This window comes from Narcine bancroftii, chromosome 12, assembly GCF_036971445.1.
Source record: "Narcine bancroftii isolate sNarBan1 chromosome 12, sNarBan1.hap1, whole genome shotgun sequence".
NCBI classification, from domain to species: domain Eukaryota; kingdom Metazoa; phylum Chordata; class Chondrichthyes; order Torpediniformes; family Narcinidae; genus Narcine; species Narcine bancroftii.
Window position 1 is genome coordinate 8,111,219 of NC_091480.1, and position 19,531 is coordinate 8,130,749.

Sequence of the window (19,531 nt, forward strand, 5' to 3'; positions counted from 1 at the left end):
GCTGTGTCTTCCCCAGCTGCAAGGGAGGCTCCCCACCTCCCCCCCCACCCCCAATCCCGCATTCTGGAGCATTGACCGGGGTGGCTCTGACTTCCAAACCCATTCTGTTTCAGGACCAATGAAGAGGAAGGTGACCTCCCGCCCACCAGCACCACCTCCATCGACTCGTACCCCAACTGGCTGAAATTTCACATTGGGATAAACCGATACGAATTGTATTCTCGCCACAACCCAGCCATCGAGGCTCTGCTCAGGGATCTGGCTACTCAACAGATCTCCAGTGTAGGTGAGGAAATTTTGATCTGACCCCACCCAAATAAACCTCAGCCCTTGTACAAAGACCTTCTCTGCAGCATGCCGAAAAGCAGAAACACAGCGAATGTAAACTGTTCTTGTATTCAGACAAATTTTGCCTCTCAGAAGGTGATTATGTATCCCCCTGTGAGAATTTCTCTTGTCTTGTTACCTCAAGTCAAGAAGGTGGAAGTGATCAAATGCAATCATTTAGGGGCTGTGCTATCCAACCGAGGAATTGGAGAATAATGTCTCGAGGGATAGAGGTGAATAAACATTTATTGTGGATTATCATTGCAGATACACCTTTAAGGTAATTGTGCACTAGAATCAGCCATTCTCAGTGGGGTCACATAAAATGTTTTTTTTAATGTAGTCATAGATGTGGGAGCAGAAACAGCCATTCAGCTCATCAAGTCTGCCCTGATCCACTTTCCCACTCAGCCCCACTACCCGGTCTTCTCCCCATATCCTTCGATGCCCTGAATAATCAAGAACCTGTCGATCTCTGCCTTAAATACACCCAGTGTCTTGGTCTCCACAACCGCCTGTGGCAACAAATTCCACCTCTGGCTAAAGAAATTCCTCTGCATCTGTAGTGGACACCTTCAATCCTGAAGTTGGGCCCTCTTGTCCTAGACTCTCCCATCCTGGGAAACAACCTTTCTACATCTACTCTGTCCACGCCTTTCAACATTGAAAGTGTTTCAATAAGATCTCTCCCCTCATTCTACAGGCCCAGGTAAAACACAAGAGATTGCAGACACTGTGGTTGAAGTAAAAACGCAATGCTGGAGAAACTCAGCAGGTCAAACAATGTCCTTTGTAAAAATACATAATTAATGTTATGTGCTTGAGCCTTTCATCAAGGTATAATAAAATTTCAGCAGGTGCCCGAACATAATGGTGGGGGTGGGAAAGTGCGAGGAGCACAGTCCCAAAGGCAGGTGTATAAGCAGAGGGAGGAGGGTTGGCTCTGTGAATGGAGAGGAAAGGAGATGGGGGGAGCTGGAAGAAAGAAGACAAAGAGTACAGGCTAAGGGCTGTCAGACACTCCTCAAGTAAGAACAGAACTCTTCGCAGTAATCCAGGTGATGACTAGTCTTCAATCCACGCTTCGTCTTGCAGCGTGAACTCATTAATGTGCCATCTTATCGAATCTTCTTGATGAAGTAAGCAGAGAAACTGCTTTGATGGGCAGAAATGTTGTTTGCAGGAAGACTTAGATGGGCAATTAGTTGGGACACTTTTTGTAAGAGCAAGTTGTCATGATGCATGGGATGTGACTCTTTGAAAAGATTGTGGAAGGACATTGAAAGGAATCTGTACAAGAGAATTGGACACAAAGCTGATGGGAAAATTATGGGGGCAACAGGGCAGGAGAAGCGGATTGGGCTAATTGAGTAGCTTCACCAAGGAACCAGCAAACTGACTAATTGGGCTCCTGTGTTGATGGAGTAGTGAAACAGGCCAATTATCCAATTCCATTGCAGGTTTAATTTTATTTTTTAAATTTATTTAGTCATATAGCACGGTAAAAGGCCATTTCACCCACGAGTCCGTGCTGCCCAATTTACACCTAATTAACCAATACCCCTGGTACGTTTTGAATGGTGGGAGGAAACCAGAGCCCCCAGGGAAAACCCACGCAGACACGGGGAGAGTGTATAAGTTCCTTACACACAGTGCGGGATTTGAACCACGGTCCCATTCACTGGTGCTGTAACGGAGTTGTGCTAACCACTTCGCCAACTGTGCCACCCCATAGGTTTATAGATTGCCCCTTGTACACATATTGAAAGCCCTCTGATATTGGCCAAAAATATCAATAATCACACACAATCTGATATTATATGCAACCCTATCAAATTATAATCAGATTGGATTTTCATAAAGAGGGCTTTTTTCCCTTTTCAATTTTGATCCAAGTCCTGATTGCTGCTGGTTTCAATAATTGGGTGGCTTTATTGAGGATAGTGTCCTGTGGAGTTTCTTTGTTCTCTTGAAAAGTTCATGCATTTAGTTACCTGATATTGATTGACCAAGTCAGTGGTCTTTTTATTCTCATTCATTATGTGGGTTATTTTTAAGATTGCAGCCCAAATCCTTATGGGCTTTGCTGATGTGTTCTATCTCCCAGGGAATTGAAAGTTCTCCACCGGCATCACAAACCTCTCTGGTTTCATCCCTCCCTGTTTCTGTGTGTAGTTTTACTTGCCCAGCCAGCTCTAGTGAGGTCATCAAGAAATTGGGAGGTATGGTATCCAGGGGAGATTCACCAAGAGGTTGGAGATACTGGGTCTTTATACCCTAGAGCATTAGGGGGGGGGGGTGCTGAGGGGTGACTTTGTAGAGGTTTATAAAGTCATGAGGTACAGATAAAGTGAATGCCCACAGTCTTCTCCAGGGAGGACGATTCTAGGGGGAAAATGTTTAAGAATAAGCCTGACCAGTATTCCTCGTTGAACAAACCTATCATGTGCTCTTATTCACTTTTGGGGTTTCTGGATATTTGCTGCAAACTAATCAGGGCAACAGGGACTCAAATACTTGTAGGTGTTGAGGTGTTCTGGGATGCACTGAAAGGGTGCTACAAAAATACACTACTTTCACACTGCTCACACTTAAAGGAGAGCACAGGTGCACAGTGATGGAGCCACGTCCACAGAGTTCCAGACACCCAGGTTCAATCCGGTGCTCTCTGTGGGGAGTTTGCAAGTGCTCCTCTCCCACATCCCAAAAATGTGAGTGGGTGGGTTAATGGGCAGAGGAGAGTTGAGGGGAATGCAGGGAGTATAGGGGGGAAGAAGGGTTTGGAGTAAATGAGTGGGGTTTCTGAGTGAGCAATGTGGAATTGTTCCACAGTTTCTTCCCACTGCTGTCAGGCTCCTGAATGAGCCTCGCACCTGTAAAATAATGTTGCCCTTGCTCCATTCTAACCGATCTCCCTCTGTAACTCTGCATGCATGTACTGTGTCTTGCTTGTTGTACTATGTATGAAGTGTCTCACTGGAACTCTCGCAAAACAAACATTATCATGGCATCTTGAGTACAATAAACTTGAAGATTCTACCACTTCGCCTACACAATTAGGAGGCAATTTACTAACTCTGCCCTGTTTCATTTCAAGTACTTGTGTATGGATTGACTTGCTGAATAACAAAGAAACCAAACCGTCTCGTGTACGTCTTGAACATCTTGCACCAACTTGGCCCCCTGTGTCTAAAAAGCTGGAAGTTTCAGCTTAAGTGAAGCCTTTAAGTATGCTATTTGGTACCCTATAGGTGTGTCTTTTCTCATTTCATTCCCTCTGATGATCTTTGAGCTAAATGGGATGTTGGCCATTGCGGGAGGGATTGAATTTTAAGAGCAGGGAGGATCTGCTGCAATTTTACAGGGTACTGTCGAGGCCACACCTGGAGTAGTGCGTGGCTCTGGCTTCCTTTCTTGTGGAAGTTAAGAGGAGGTTCACCATGTCGACTTGGGAAATGAGAGGGTTAGTCTCTGAGGAGAGCTCAAGTAACCTGGGGCTGCACTCATTGGAGTTTAGAAGGTTGAGGGGGGAATTTTGTATATCAACGTATGAAAGGAATAGATAAGGTGGAAGCAGGCAGGTTGTTTCCATTGGCAGGTGAGACTAGGGGACATAGCTTCAAAATTTGGTGGAATGAATTTAAGGCAGAGACCACTTCTCCCAGAGAATAGTGAATCTGTGGAATTCTCTGCCCAACGAAGCAGCAGATTAAATGTATTTAAGACAACAAAAAAGAAGGGTTTTTGAAGAATGGGCTTTAGGGAGCAGGTAGGTGGAACTGTGTCCATGCCCAGATCAGCCATGATCTCGTTCAATGGTGGAGCAGGCCAGTTGGCCGACTTCTGCTCCTATTTCTAAAATGCTTAGATGCTTTTAAACTATTAAATAAATCTGATGGATTGATTGCAAACATCTTCCAATTAAATATAATCCCATCTGAATGAGTGTACGACCGCTGTAAACAATTTTTCCTAAAGAGTGTGCCACGTTGATGGTTTAAAAATAAAAAGATGCATGCTGTTTGCCTGCAGCTAGTGAGTGTACAACTCTGGCTAACGACGTCACAAGTGAATGAACTTTGAAGGCAGGCACAAAATTACAAAGAAATAGATACAAACTGGGAGTTAGGAAGTTGCATTTCAATCAGGGAATTTTAATTTCACACCCGGCCTCACGAGCCCAGGTCACAATGCTCTCTGATATAATAGATGCCACTTTTTTATGCTTTTGAATTAAAACATAAATTGGAAGTGCTCATCTGTTCCAGTGATGTTGCTAGTGGGAGATTCTATTAGGATTGGCCAGCATTAGCTAAAGGGTGTTAATTTCTTTTTTCTAAATCAAAAATAGACTTTATTCACAATAAATTATTTACAGATAGAAAAACATTCAAAGTTTGTTCCCACCCTTGAGTTTGTAGCCAAACATTTTCATTTTTGTTGCATTAATTTAACAGCATTGCGCCAGCTTTCTCTCAGTTGTGCGGACACAAAGCAGGCTGTGGGCGCGCAGTGCTTGCCTTCATGCGCACACACAGACCAACTGTGCACGCCCACAGAGCTTAGAAGGAACTCTCTCCTTTTCCCCCCACCCCTCCTTGTTGTTTGAGGGGCTTCCCCTTGGTCTTAGCCCCTCGATACCCGGTGATGGAAAGATCCAAACCCCTGCCTTTTCTCAACTTGTTTTCAGCTATGAACATCACCCCCACCCCCCCCCATCCCCACACCTTGGACTCTGCTCAAAATTTATGGGTGCACTTCCTTGAGAAGCAGCTACGTTTGGTTTCTTCCATACTGCTCTCCTGCCGACTGCATAAAAAATATTCGTGTTACGTGAGGTGAGGGTTTTAATTAAGTCTGCTGCTATTCCCGAGGGGGACCGTAGGGTCTCCGTTGAGGATGTCTGCTCTAGACTGTGGTCCTTCCCCACAGCACTCTTGTGTTGGCCGTGTAATAGCTCAGCACGATGCTTAATTCAGCATCCCTCTTGAAAGACCATGGCTAGTGAGTGGCAGATGAGTTCAAGGGTCCACTTGCACTCAAGGAATTGTGCTTGATGGCCGTCAATTCTGTCTGTCACCAGGCACACAGGAGGGGGTCCATTCAGCCCCTTTCAGTTCTGCTAGTCAGTTAAACCATGGTCAATTTGTATGACAGCTCTAGTTCATAAGCTCAAGAAAGTTTATATTCTTAGTGAGTGGTTTGGAGGTAGGGGTAAGGAGTGCTGGTGGTGGAAAGTGTTAACTTTGTGCACAAGAGCTCCAAAGGAAATGGTTTGGGGGAACTGGACAGGGGAATGAAAATGGCTGAGTTGCTCTTGCATAGAACTAGTCCTGCCTCGTTAAACAGAAGTTGTCTGCCTTAACCTTTCTTAGAGTCACCAAATATGAGAAATGGGAGCTGGAGTTGACCATCTGCTCCATCATATAATAAGATCCATTTACCCAGCTGTTCCCTTAATTTGCCTAATATTCAAAAATCTAGCTTATTTTTGTCTTGTATATATTTAATGAGACAGCCTCTACTGTTTACTTGGGCAGAGATCTCCGCAGATTCACTGCCCTCTGGGAGAAGCAGTAACTTCTCATCTCCATCTTAAATCAACTCCCTGAATCTTGAGGCTCTGTTCTCTACCTCTCATCTCCTCACTCCCTGTAACCTGCTGCCTCTCACCTGTCCATTATCTCTCCCCAGTACCCCTACCACTCCCACACACCCAGGGCAGCTGGTTAGTCCACCAAATGTCATGTAAACTGGTGCCCTCCACAGAGGAAGCTCACCTGGTCATGGATAAGACATGCAAACTCCACACTGACAAGGATGGAACCTGGGCTTCTGGAGCTGAGAGGCAGTAGAACTGCCTTCTGTGCCTCACACCTGCACTCCTTGAGCCTCAGTGAATGGGGGGGGGGGGGTTATGGGGCCGTAGGGAGTGACAGGGAGTGTGGATTGTTTAGGTCAGGGCAGAGGAGATATTGGGGGACGTCGGATGGAGGGGGATTAGCACAGGATAGTGAGAGATCAGGCTGGGGAACTGGAGGTTAGCACAGAGCAGTGATGGGGCTAGGGGGCATTGGGGAAGGTTAGCTGAGGGCAGTGATGGGGTGGTGACCTAGGGGTATTGGGGGAGTTAGCCCAGGTGATGGTGGTAGGGGGTGTGGGCGGCTGTGAAGTGGGAATGAGGTGTAAATAACTGGCTGTTCAGTAGGAATTGATTGACAGGTGGTGAGGATCTGCGCCCCCACTCCGCCCTTCCCGGCTGTCAATCGTCCCGAATGTTTGTCTGTCTTTGACACCAACAGACATCCATGCTCATCAAAACCAGTTAAAGCTCAGTGTTCAAACTGCACAGTTTTGATCTGTGTAAAACACGTTCACAAATATTGAAACTACCAGTTAAATTGGACAAACCACAATAACCATGGGTTCAACCAGTGTGAGTTCAAGGGCCTGCTTCCTGGCCTGGGGAAGAAGTTTGTGATGTCTTGTTTGCAGACAAGTTTGAGATCTTGAATTTTGGAAGGATGAACCAAGAAAGAACATGTGCGGTAAACGTTAAAGCACTGAGGAGTGTGGTAGAACAGAGGGATCTGGGAACACAGATACATAATTCCCTGAAAGTGGCGACACAGGTGGATAGGTTTGTAAAGGGAGCTTTTGGCATCTTGGCCTTCATAAATCAAGGTATTGAGTATAGGAGCTGGGATGTCATGGTAAAGTTGTATAAAGGCCAAATTTGGAGTATTGTATGCAGTTTTGGTCACCTAACAGGAAAGATATCAATAAAATTGAAAGAGGGCAGAGAAGATTTACTAGGATGTTGCTGGACTTCAGGAACCGAGTTACAGGGAAAGGTAACAGGTTAGGACTTTATCAAGTCACCCCTCATTCATCTATGCTCCAAGGGGAATAGAGGTATTTAAAATTATGAGGGGGTTAGACAGAGTAAATGTAGATAGGCTTTTTCCACTGAGAGTCAGAGAGATGCAAGCTAGATGGCGTGGGTTAAAGGTGAAAGGGGAAAGGTTTAGGGGGAACTTCTTCACACAGAGTGTGATGGGAATGTGGAACAAGCTGCCAGATGAGGTGATAGATTTGGGCTAATTTTTAACATTTAAGAAGAATTTTGATAGGAGCATGGATGAGAGGGGTATGGAGGGCTATGGACTGGGTGCAGGTCAGTGGGACTAGGCAGACAAGTGGTTCAGCACAGACTAGAAGGGCTGAAAAAGCCTGTTTCTGTGCTGTAATTGTTCTATTGTCTGTGAGAAGATTCCAGTGGAATGGCAGACCCTCCAGTGTTCCGTGGAAAGGAAGTCTTGGTACCGCAACCGAAGACTGGGAGCAGTTCAAGATGCACCAAAGGAGGACAAAGGGATTAATCAAGAGAGCAAAAATAAATTACAAAAGTAAGCTTGCGGCAAATATAAAAACCGACTGCAAAAGCTTTTATAAATATGTCAAGAGGAAAAGATTGGTGAAATCCAGAGTAAGTCCTTTGCAGTCGGAATCAGGGGAATATAATGGGGAATAAGGAAATGGCAGACCAATTAAATTATTACTTTAGTTCTGTTTTTACAAGAGAGGATACAAATAACCTCCCAAGGATGTTGGGAAACATAGAGACTAATGCAAGGGAGGAACTGAAAGAAATCAGTATCTCCAAGGACATGGTCTTGGGGAAATTGATGGGATTGAAGGCAGATAAATCCCAAGGGCCTGAAAAACCCAACACCCAACCCCAACCAACCAATTTTCCCCTGCAACCGCTGCAATCGTGTCTGCCTGTCCCGCATCGGACTTGTCAGCCACAAACGAGCCTGCAGCTGACGTGGACTTTTTACCCCCTCCATAAATCTTCGTCTGCGAAGCCAAGCCAAAGATAATCTACATCCTAGGGTACTCAAGGAAGTGGCCATTCAGATAGCAGATGCTTTAAGAATTATTTTCCAGAACTCGATAGACTCAGGATCAGTACCCATGGATTGGAGGGTAACTAATGTTACCCCACTATTTAAAAAGGGGGGTAGAGAAAAAGCGGGGAATTATCGGCCGGTGAGCCTTACATCAGTAGTGGGCAAAATGATGGAATCCATTATTAAGGATGTAATAGCGGAGCATATGACTAGCTGAGAAGGGATCGGACGGAGTCAACATGGATTTACAAAAGGTAAATCGTGCTTGACAAATCTATTGGAATTCTTTGAGATGGTGACAGGTAAAATAGATGGGGGAGAGCCAGTGGATGTGGTGTACCTGGACTTCCAAAAGGTCTTCGATAAGGTCCCGCATAAACGACTGGCTTCCAAAATCAAGGCTCATGGGATTGGGGGCAAAGTATTGATGTGGATTGAGAACTGGCTGGCAGGTAGAAGACAGAGAGTTGGGATAAATGGCTCGTTTTCTGAGTGGCAGGCGGTGACCAGTGGGGTGCCACAGGGATCTGTTCTGGGACCCCAGCTGTTCACAATTTACATTAATGATCTGGATGAGGGGATTGGATGTAATATCTCCAAATTTGCAGATGACACTAAGCTAGGAGGGGTTATGTGCACGGAAGAGGGGGGTCAGGAAGCTCCAGTGTGATTTGGATAAATTGAGGGACTGGGCAGATACATGGCAAATGCACTACAATGTGGATCAATGTGAGGTTATCCACTTTGGTAATACAAACCGGAGGGCAGATTACTATTTGAATGGCAATAGATTAAGAGATGGGGAAGTGCAGAGAGACCTAGGGGTACTTGTACATCAGTCTCTGAAGGCGAGCATGCAGGTACAGCAGGTGGTTAAAAAGGCAAATGGTATGTTGGCCTTCATATCAAGAGGGTTTGAGTCTAGGAACAAGGATACCTTACTGCAGCTGTACAGAGCCTTGGTGAGACCCCACCTGGAGAATTGTGTGCAGTTTTGGTCACCTTATCTAAGGAAGGATGTTCTTGCAATGGAGGGAGTGCAGAGGCGATTCACCAGGCTGATACCTGGAATGGCAGGAATGACTTATGAGGAAAGATTGCGCAAATTGGGATTGTACTCACTGGAGTTTAGAAGATTGAGAGGGGATCTCATAGAGACCTATAAAATTCTGGCAGGACTGGACAGAATGGATGCAGATGGGATGTTTCCAATGGTGGGGGAGTCCAGAACCCGGGGCCATGGTTTGAGGATAATAAGCAAACCATTGAGGACCGAGATGAGGAGGAATTTCTATACCCAGAGGGTGGTGAATCTGTGGAATTCATTGCCACAGAGGGCAGTAGAGGCAGGTTCATTAAATATATTTAAGAGGGAATTAGATTTATTTCTTCAGTATAAGGGTATTAAAGGTTACAGAGAGAAGGCGGGGATGGGGTACTGAACTTTAAGATCAGCCATGATCTCGTTGAATGGCGGAGCAGGCTCGAAGGGTCGAACTCCTGCTCCTATCTTCTATGTTTCTATGTTTTTTCTATGGAATGTCCACTTTTCCATCAGCTGGTCCTTGCCAGTTCCAACGGCTTCCCCTGCTGTTCCATTCCTTCTCTTTTCTATATTGCCCAACTCGTGCAATACTATCATCATCCAGGCCCCCGTCCCCACCCGGCACCGTGGTCTAGGTCCCATCCCCATCCAGCCCCGTCGTCCGGGCCCCCCGTCCCCGCCCGGCCTTGTCATCCAGGCGGCCCCCCCCAGTCCCCGCCTGGCCTCGTCGTCCAGGCTCTCCAAGTGGTGACTTGGTTTGGCCTCTGCTCTACTGATCTTTAACTTTATTCTCCTGAGAGCGTTCTGAGGACAAATGCAGACAGGTGCAACGATGGGAGTGTGTGGAGCTGGTAGTGAGCTCCCTCTGCTGCACTCACCTTCACTTCTCAGCCAATGGGGTTTTAAACCCCCTCACCACCCTTTGTCTTTAATTCATGTATTCAAGCTGCCAGCTCATGGGTTGCCCTCCCCATCCCCACCTGTCCTGCCTTCTGAGGTCTGAGACACCAACACTGAACCTACACCCCTTCTCCTCTTCCTGCTCAAACGTGTCACTCTTGCTACAACATTTTCCAACCTTCCTGTATTATCTCTCCCTTTGATTCAGCTTGTTTAACCTCGTCCATGTAATTATCCTCCTCCCTCTGTCTGTCTGCAGTTGCGCCTCTCCCTTTATGTGGTTTCTAACCATGGCATGCAAATCTCTGCAGGGTGCTGCAAGTTCTGCGTGGCCACAGCTGAGCCTGGGTCAGGGCTCCTTCCTCCCACAAGCCCGTGCCAGCATTTATCCCTCTTTCTGCCTCCATAACCCTGCCCCACAGAAAAACGAGAGGGGATCTCATAGGAATGTAAGAGAGGCGGGAAAGTTATTGCCAAAGGCAGGTGAGACGAGAACAAGATTTGGGAAGTAGGTTTAGGACAGAAGTGAGGCGAAACAGCTTCTCCCAGAGGTGGTGAATCTAGAACACCATCCCCAAGGAAACAGTTGAGGCGCCTCAATAAATAGCTTATAGACAGAGGTAGGTGTGTGTTTCTATTTTGCTTAGTTAGGTAATTAAAGATTATGGGGATTGGGGGGAGGGTAGGTGGAGCCATGATCTATTGAACAGCAGGGCAGGCTCTAATAGCTGACTCCTGCTCCTGTTTCTCAAGTTGTGCCTTTCTTTCCCCTGTGTTTACCTAATACTCTCTTAAAGATCTCTGGCCTCAGCTCAGCCAGGCCCACCCCACCCTATGGATGGGAGTTCCACCCTCTCCTCATGCTCTCAAATTCTGCTCCAGGTTTTCAACAGCAAGCCAAAACACATCCCTCTGTTCACCTGGCCAAACCCGTTTTGAAGCTCCCTTGGGTCTCCAGGTTTCACTTCCCGATTAGAAACATTCCCAGGCCTACATAATCCTTCCACATTCTGTCATCCCACAGCTGATGACAGTTTAAGCCTTCTCCAGTTCTACCTATTCTGGAAGAGACTGTCCATGGCACCTGGCTATGGTTGAACTGGCACTGTATCAAGTCAAATTTATTGTCATCTGATTGCACCTGACAAAACTGCGTTCTCTGGTCCTCGATGCAAAACACACAGAAACACAACCAGACATAACACACATACAATCAAACAATACATATACAGAACCTGTATTCATGTACACAAATAAATAAATGTTTTGTGCATGACAGTCTTGGAGGGTGAGTGTGCGCAGTTCCTTTGGTCGTTCTGTATTCTCACTTCCTGTGGGAAGAAGCTGTTTCTCAGCCTGGTGGTGCTGGCTTTGATCCTCCTGATGAGAGCAGCTGAAAGATGCTGTGTGCAGGTTGGAACGGGTGCTCCATGATTTTGTGCGCCCTGTTCAGACAAGGATTCCGGTAGATCATGGGGTTTGGGGAAGGGAGACCCCAGTAATCCTCTTTGCCACTCTTAAGGTCCTGTGGATGGACCTCCGATCCATTTTTCTCCAGCAACTGTACCAGGGCGCCCTCGCTAGAGCTCCTGTAGAAGGTTACATAATGGTGGCCGGTAGTCTTGCCCGCTTCAGTCTTCTCAGGAGGTGCAGTCGCTGTTGCACTTTACTGACAAATGAAATGATGTCGAGTGTCCTGGTGTAGTCGAGTGTCCTGGTGTAGTTGCCTGTTCACTGTGCCTAAATGAGGTCATAGACAAGACAGCAGGAGATGAGATGAGTGAAAGAGCTCCTCGGAACCCTCTTCGGAGAGAGTGAGGGGATTTCGGCACGTTGTGTGGAGCATCAAAAAAACCTGCGGATGCTAGAATCTTTTGCAGTGAGCTGCTGAAGGAACTCAGCAGGTTGAACCACATCCGTGGAAAGAAATGGTTTGACTGTTTTGGGTTGGGATCCTTTATCATGATTCTCACAGTCTAATGGATTGACAACCTATAGCCGCGGGGATCTGGAGGAACTCGGTTGTGAGGCAAAACTGCTCGATTCCCAGATCCTAACCCATTATATTCTCTGCACATTCCCTTTCCCCACCTCTCCCTCTCCACCCAGATTATACCACAGGGATCAGTGCTGGGACTGATAACACAGATCTGAACTACTCTGTGGAAGGACTTAAATGTACAAGAGGAAAATTGCAGACATGACAAAATAAGTGAGAAGCTAAGTTGCGCAGAAAGTACAATGGAATCGCCGAGATGTTGATAGGTTAAGTGAATGGGGAAAATGTTGGGACACGTACACAGGGGGAATATGTGAAATTGTCCATTTAGACGGATGAACAAAAGGAACAGCACTGTTCTGATTAAGTGAAGCCAGGGAAAGCTGAGTCACCGTACTAGTTGGAGGTCCTCGAGCATTTTTTTTTTGAGATGCAAAAAGCTGACTGTGCATCAGGTGATAGGGACATCCCATGGAACCCTGGATCATATTTCTATTTTAAACTTAGACGTACAGCTCAGTAAAAGACCCTTCTGCCCACAAATGTGTGCTGCCAAAATAACCTCCAATCTCCACCTGTTTTTGAGAGGGTTTCACAGGAGTTAAGCTATTTTAAAAAAAAGTCTTCCTGCAACTGGAGACATCAAAGCCGAGTCCACATCTGCAGCCCTCTGGAAGTGCTTCCCTGTTCATTCTTCAATGGTTCTCTCTGGCAAAAGTTAGACCTAGAACATTCCAGCCCAATGCAGGCCCTTCAGCCCATGTTGTTGTGCCGACCGATTATAAACCTCCAGAACAATCTAACCCCTCCCTACCTTGCCCCTTCTATTTTACTTACATCCATGTATCTAAGAGTCTTTTGTATGCCCCCTATTGTACCAGCCTCCACCACCACTTCTGGCAGAGCATTCCAGGCACCAACTACTCTCTATGTAAAAAAAACTCCCTCTATCTTCTTTCCTTAACTAGATGTCGTCTGGTCTTTGCTCTTGTCACCCTGGGAAAAAAGTGCTGGCTAAGTGCCTCATAATCTTATTGACCTCCACTCAACAACCTCTTCTTCCAACACTCCCCATTTCCCCACATCCTGCACCATATGACTTATTGTAACACTTGTTTATCTGTTATAATTGCACTACCTGGTTTGTGTGTTAACTTGCCTAGATAGCACTCAAAGCGGCACGGTTGGCTAGCACTTAACACAACGCCTTTACAGTGCCAGCGACCAGGGTTGAGCCTGCACTGCCTGTAAGGAATTGGTTTGTTCTCCCTTTGTCCGTGTGGGTTTTCCCCGGGGGTTCTGGTTTCCTCCCACTGTTCAAAATGTACTGGAGATGTAGGTTAATGGGGTATAAATTGAGCAGCACGGACTAGCGAGCCGAAATAAATTTAAATTTAAAAAAACTATATCGGTACACATGACAATACTCACTTTTCCAGCATTTTCTTTCAGATTTCCAACATCTGCAGCTTTTATCATTTATCTTTTCATTGTTTTTAATTCACAAACTTGCTGATCAAGCCCTAATGAATTGTAGTGAGACTTCTTTACTCTCGTATGCATTCCACTGGCATGCAGTTTTCCCACCATCTGCCAGCCAGGATTGTTTTCGGTTGATTTCTGCTAAGCACGATTGATGATCAGAACTCTCCCACACAAACGGCAATTCATGCAAGTCTCTAATGCTGGAGAGGTGTTCGTTAGCGTGTGGAATAAACCATAATCAGTGATTAGCCTTTTCTTCTCCCATTCCTAAAACGTACAGTGAAGTCCCAGCTTTAACAATAGCCCTAGGATGTTTACAGAGAGTGGCGGGAGTGTGGACCGAGCTGCCAGCTGAGGTGGTGAATGCACGCTCAATTTTAACATTTCAGAAGCATTTAGACACATGGATGGGAGGGGTATGGAGGGCTATGGACGAGGTGCAGGTCAGTGGGACTAGGCAAAAAAAAATGGTTTGGCACAGACTAGAAGGGCTGAGAGAGCCTGTTTCTGGGCTGAAGTGTTCTATGTAGAAGAAAGGCTGCGAGAGAGTGCATTCCCTGGAATTCTGAGTGGATGGACGAACTCAGTTGTGAGCCAAAGCTGCTCGTACCCGTAATCCCAACCCATTGTCTTCTCTGCACATTCATTCACCCACCTCGCCCTCTCCACCCAGATTATACATCTCACCTTCACTCCAGAGGCAACTTAGACTTGACCAATTAACCTAGCTACCCACACACTTTTTTGGAACTGGAGTGGTGTTCCAAGTGATAAGCACTGAGGGCGATGCAAGAAAGATGCTGTTGGGATAGGAAGCAAATTTAAGAAGGAAAGAAGGTGCCAATTCCAATGAGTTGCTGGCCGATTGATTGCGCTGGTCAAAGTTCTTCTACGGGGGTGGGGAAATATCTAGGTTGGATGCACAGCCCTGGAGATGGCTGGCCAAAATTAAGCCGTCCAAATTCCATGTTGTGCCCCTTGATCTGTGTGTGGGAGAAGAGAAATTGTCACCGTTTTCGGTCGTACTTGCGAACAGCCCAATGCTACACTACCCTCACCATAATCTACTCCGAGACCAAAAGATCTTTCTGTGCCACAGAAACATCGCTTCAACATTCGCACTGAATATTTACTTGTTGATTTGCATTTATTAGCTATTTTTCTGTTGTGGCAGAGCGAGGTAATTAATTTTAGACTATTGTAATTAGTGCTTCACTTGCACCTGTGCGGCTGCTGCAAGTAAGAATTTTGGTGCCCCTGCACACTGTATATGACAATAAGTTCACATACTTGGGCTACATGGTTAGTGCAGCAGTTAGTGTAATGCTGGTACAGTGCCAGCAACAGAGATTCTCATCCCGTGCTGTCTGTAAGGAGTCTGTACGATCTGCCTGTGTCTGCGTGGGGTTTTCCCGGTTTCTTCCCACTCTTCAAAATGTACCTGGGCTGTAGGTCAATGGGGTGTAATTGGATGGGCTGAAACTGTCCTGCATGTTTACATTTAAAAACGTAAATTTAAAAAAATTAATTCAAAGAGAGGAGAGGGGGGATGAGACAGGGACCATCATGTGGTAGGTGGATGGGGGAGGGGGTGAATGATGGCAGACAGCTTGAGGAAAGGGGGTAGGGGCAGAGTTGGGAGAAAGGGGCAGGCGTGTGATGGAGAGAGAAAAGCTCCATTTACACAACCTCTTCAAGGCGGGAATATTGGGCCACGCTGTTCTGTGTAAAAGGTACGAATGTGGAATGGGATGGGGTCATTGTAGCCGGCAGCGAAGGTCGTCACAGCACTCAATTGACATCTGTGCAAAAAGGGCAAGCTGTCACACTAGATGCAGACGTGTTACACAATACACCTCTTTTGCTTCCAGATTGCCAGCATGCTTTGTAAAATGACACTCTGGGGCAGCGTTATGCCGGCGCTGTTTGGTGCAGTGCAAACCAGCAAAGTCAACTTAATGACGGATCTTCTTTACGGCAGTGTAAAAAGGGCTAGCGGGGGGGATGGTGGGGGGGGGGGGGGGAAGAAAGAGCAGATGCAACCAGGTCTTGAGGAGGGAAAGATGAAAATGGAGCAACTTCTGGAACATAGAAGAAACGAAATATCTGAATGCAGAAACATTGAAGCATATTCATCGTATTCAACGAGAGTTTGTTGTCATATCCTTAAGTACAATGTATGGATGCACTGAAATTCTTGCTTGCTGCAGCCACACAGGTATGTAAGATAAAGAAACTACAATAGAGTCAATTAAATTACTACAAAATGCCAAGACAGAAAAGGAAAGGATCAATAAATATTCACGGTTATAGTTGATGCAAGAAGAAAGGGAAGAGGAACTCTCAGAATACTGGAAGAATCTGTGGAAGGCAAACGGCAGTCGACATTCAGGCCAAAATCCTTCAGTAGTAATGAGGGTTGTACCTGGCGAGGTTAAAAGGAACGTTTCAGAAGGGCAGACAGATCTTTTGGTGGCTCCAGGGTAGTTTGTGGTAGTTTATTTTTTATTTTTTATTTTTCACACCATAAACCACATTAACCATGATACATACTTTTTCTTTTTCAAATATATACAGTGCCATTTTCTTCCCCCCCCCCTCCCATCCCACCCTCCCTACCTCCCCCCTCCCGTTCATTTAAAGTACAAAATCTAGGATACATTAAACCAGTCAAACAATGTTGTCATTCAATAAAAATAAACAAGAAATTCCACTGAGTCAATTCTTTTCATTTCCTTCTCCTTTCGTTAATTTAGGTAGTGAATGTCCCCGGTAGGTTTTCGCTATTGTATTTCATGTAAGGCTCCCATATTTGTTCAAATATTTCAATATTATTTCTTAAACTATATGTTATTTTTTCTAATGGAATACATTTATTCATTTCTATATACCATTGTTGTATTTTCAAATTATCTTCCGATTTCCAGGTTGACATAATACATTTTTTTGCTATGGCTAGAGCTATCTTAACAAATCTTTTTTGTGCATCCTCCAAATCAATTCCAAATTCTTTGTTTTTTATGTTACTTAGGAGGAAGATCTCTGGATTCTTTGGTATATTGTTTTCCGTAATTTTATTTAATATTTGGTTTAGATCTTCCCAAAATTTTTCTACTTTCTTACATGTCCAGATTGCATGAATTGTTGTTCCCATTTCTTTTTTACATCGAAAACATCTATCAGATACTGTTTGGTCCCATTTATTTAACTTTTGAGGTGTAATGTATAGCCTGTGTATCCAGTTATATTGTATCATACGTAACCTCGTATTTATTGTATTTCTCATCATTCCAGAACATAATTTCTCCCACGTTTCCTTTTTTATCTTTATATTTAAATCTTGTTCCCATTTTTGTTTAGTTTTACCATTTGTTTCCTCATTCTCCTTTTTTTGCAGTTTAATATACATATTTGTTATAAATCTTTTGATTATCATTGTATCTGTAATCACATATTCAAAGTTACTTCCCTCTGGTAAACTCAGACTGCTTCCCAATTTGTCCTTCAAGTAGGATCTCAATTGGTAATATGCCAGCACTGTATCTTGAGTTATATTGTATTTATCTTTCATTTGTTCAAAGGATAATAATCTATTTCCTGAAAAACAATTTTCTATTCTTTTGATCCCTTTTTTCTCCCATTCTCTAAAGGAAAGGTTATCTATTGTAAAAGGGAGTAACTTGTTTTGTGTCAATATTAGTTTTGGTAATTGATAATTTGTTTTATTTCTTTCTACATGAATCTTCTTCCAAATATTGAGTAGATGATGTAATACTGGAGTACTTCTATATTGTACCAATTTTTCATCCCATTTATATAATATGTGTTCAGGTATCTTTTCCCCTATTTTATCTAACTCTAATCTAGTCCAATCTGGCTTTTCCCTTGTTTGATAAAAATCTGATAAGTATCTTAATTGTGCGGCTCTATAATAATTTTTAAAGTTTGGCAGTTGTAAGCCTCCTTGTTTATACCATTCTGTTAATTTATCTAGTGCTATCCTCGGTTTTCCCCCCTTTCCATAAAAATTTCCTTATTATTTTCTTTAACTCCTTGAAGAATTTCTCTGTCAGGTGTATTGGCAATGCCTGAAATAGGTATAATATTCTTGGAAAAATGTTCATTTTAATACAGTTTATCCTTCCTATTAGTGTTAGTGGTAAATCTTTCCAATGCTCTAAATCGTCCTGTAATTTTTTCATTAGTGGATAATAATTGAGTTTATATAGTTGGCCGAGGTTTTTATTTATTTGTATACCTAGGTATCTTATTGCTTGCACTTGCCATCTGAATGGTGATTCCTTCTTAAATTTTGAGAAATCTGCATTATTCATAGGCATTGCTTCACTTTTATTTACGTTAATCTTGTAACCCGACACTTCTCCATATTCCTTCAATTTCTTATATAATTCTTTTATTGATAGTTCTGGTTCTGTTAAGTATACTATAACATCGTCCGCAAATAAACTGATTTTATATTCCTCGTGTTTTATTTTTATCCCTTTTATATTATTTTCTGTTCTTATCAATTCTGCTAGTGGTTCTATAGCTAACGCGAACAATAAAGGTGATAGTGGGCACCCCTGCCGTGTTGACCTGCTTAAGTTAAATTGCTTTGATACATATCCATTTACTGTCACTTTCGCCAATGGTCCCTTATATAATGCTTTAATCCAATTAATATACTTCTCTGGTAAACTGAATTTTTGCAATACTTTGAAGAAATAATTCCATTCTACTCTGTCAAAGGCCTTCTCTGCGTCTAAAGCAACTGCTACTGTTGGCGCTTTACTCCCTTCTACTGCATGAATTAAGTTAATAAATTTACAAATATTGTCTGTTGTGCGTCTTTTTTTAATAAATCCAGTTTGGTCTAGATTTACCATTTTCGGTACATACTCTGCTAATCTGTTTGCTAATAGTTTAGCTATTATCTTATAATCTGTGTTAAGTAAAGATATTGGTCTATATGACGCTGGTGCGAGTGGATCTTTCCCTTGCTTTAGTATTACTGTAATTATTGCTGTTTTACATGAATCTGGTAAGCTTTGTGTTTTATCAATCTGGTTGATTACTTCCAGGAGGGGAGGAATTAATAAATCTTTAAATGTTTTATAGAATTCTATTGGGAACCCATCCTCTCTTGGTGTCTTATTATTTGGTAATTTTTTTATTATCTCTTGTATTTCTACTATTCCAAATGGTTCTATTAATTTATTTTGTTCCTCTATTTGTAGTTTTGGTAGTTCAATTTTAGTTAGAAATTCATCTATTTTCCCTTCTTTCCCTTCGTTTTCAGTTTGGTATCATTGTTCATAGAATTCTCTGAAGTTTTCCTTGATCTCCTTTGGATTATATGTGATTTGTTTGTCTTTTTTCCTTGATGCCAATACCATTCTCTTAGTTTGTTCTGTCTTAAGCTGCCACGCTAGAATTTTGTCCGTTTTTTCCCCCTAGTTCATAATATTTCTGTTTTGTCTTCATTATGTTCTTCTCCACCTTATATGTTTGTAGTGTTTCATATTTTATTTTTTTATCTGCCAATTCTCTTCTTTTAGTTGTATCTTCCTTCATTGCTAATTCTTTTTCTATATTTGCTATTTCCCTTTCCAACTGCTCTGTTTCCTGATTATAATCCTTCTTCATCTTGGTTACATAACTTATTATTTGCCCTCTAATGAACGCTTTCATTGCATCCATCCCATAGTATAAACTTATCTTTCACTGATTCCGTGTTTATTTCAAAATACATTTTAATTTGTCTTTCAATTAATTCTCTAAAATCCTGCCTTTTGAGTAACATGGAGTTTAATCTCTATCTTTACATTCTTGGAGGGATGTCCTCTAACTTTACTGTCA

General features: G+C 43.6%; 1 protein-coding gene across 3 annotated transcripts in view; it reads left to right on the forward strand.

Annotated features, from left to right (window-relative positions):
- The window catches only part of LOC138746955 (extracellular serine/threonine protein kinase FAM20C-like), a 69,525-nt gene that overhangs the window by 12,365 nt on the left and 37,629 nt on the right, over positions 1-19,531 (forward strand). For all 3 annotated transcript variants that reach the window (XM_069905706.1, XM_069905708.1, XM_069905707.1), the window contains exon 2: positions 114-286. In XM_069905706.1, coding sequence (XP_069761807.1) covers positions 114-286 — 173 coding nt within the window. The remainder of the gene's footprint in view (positions 1-113; positions 287-19,531) is intronic.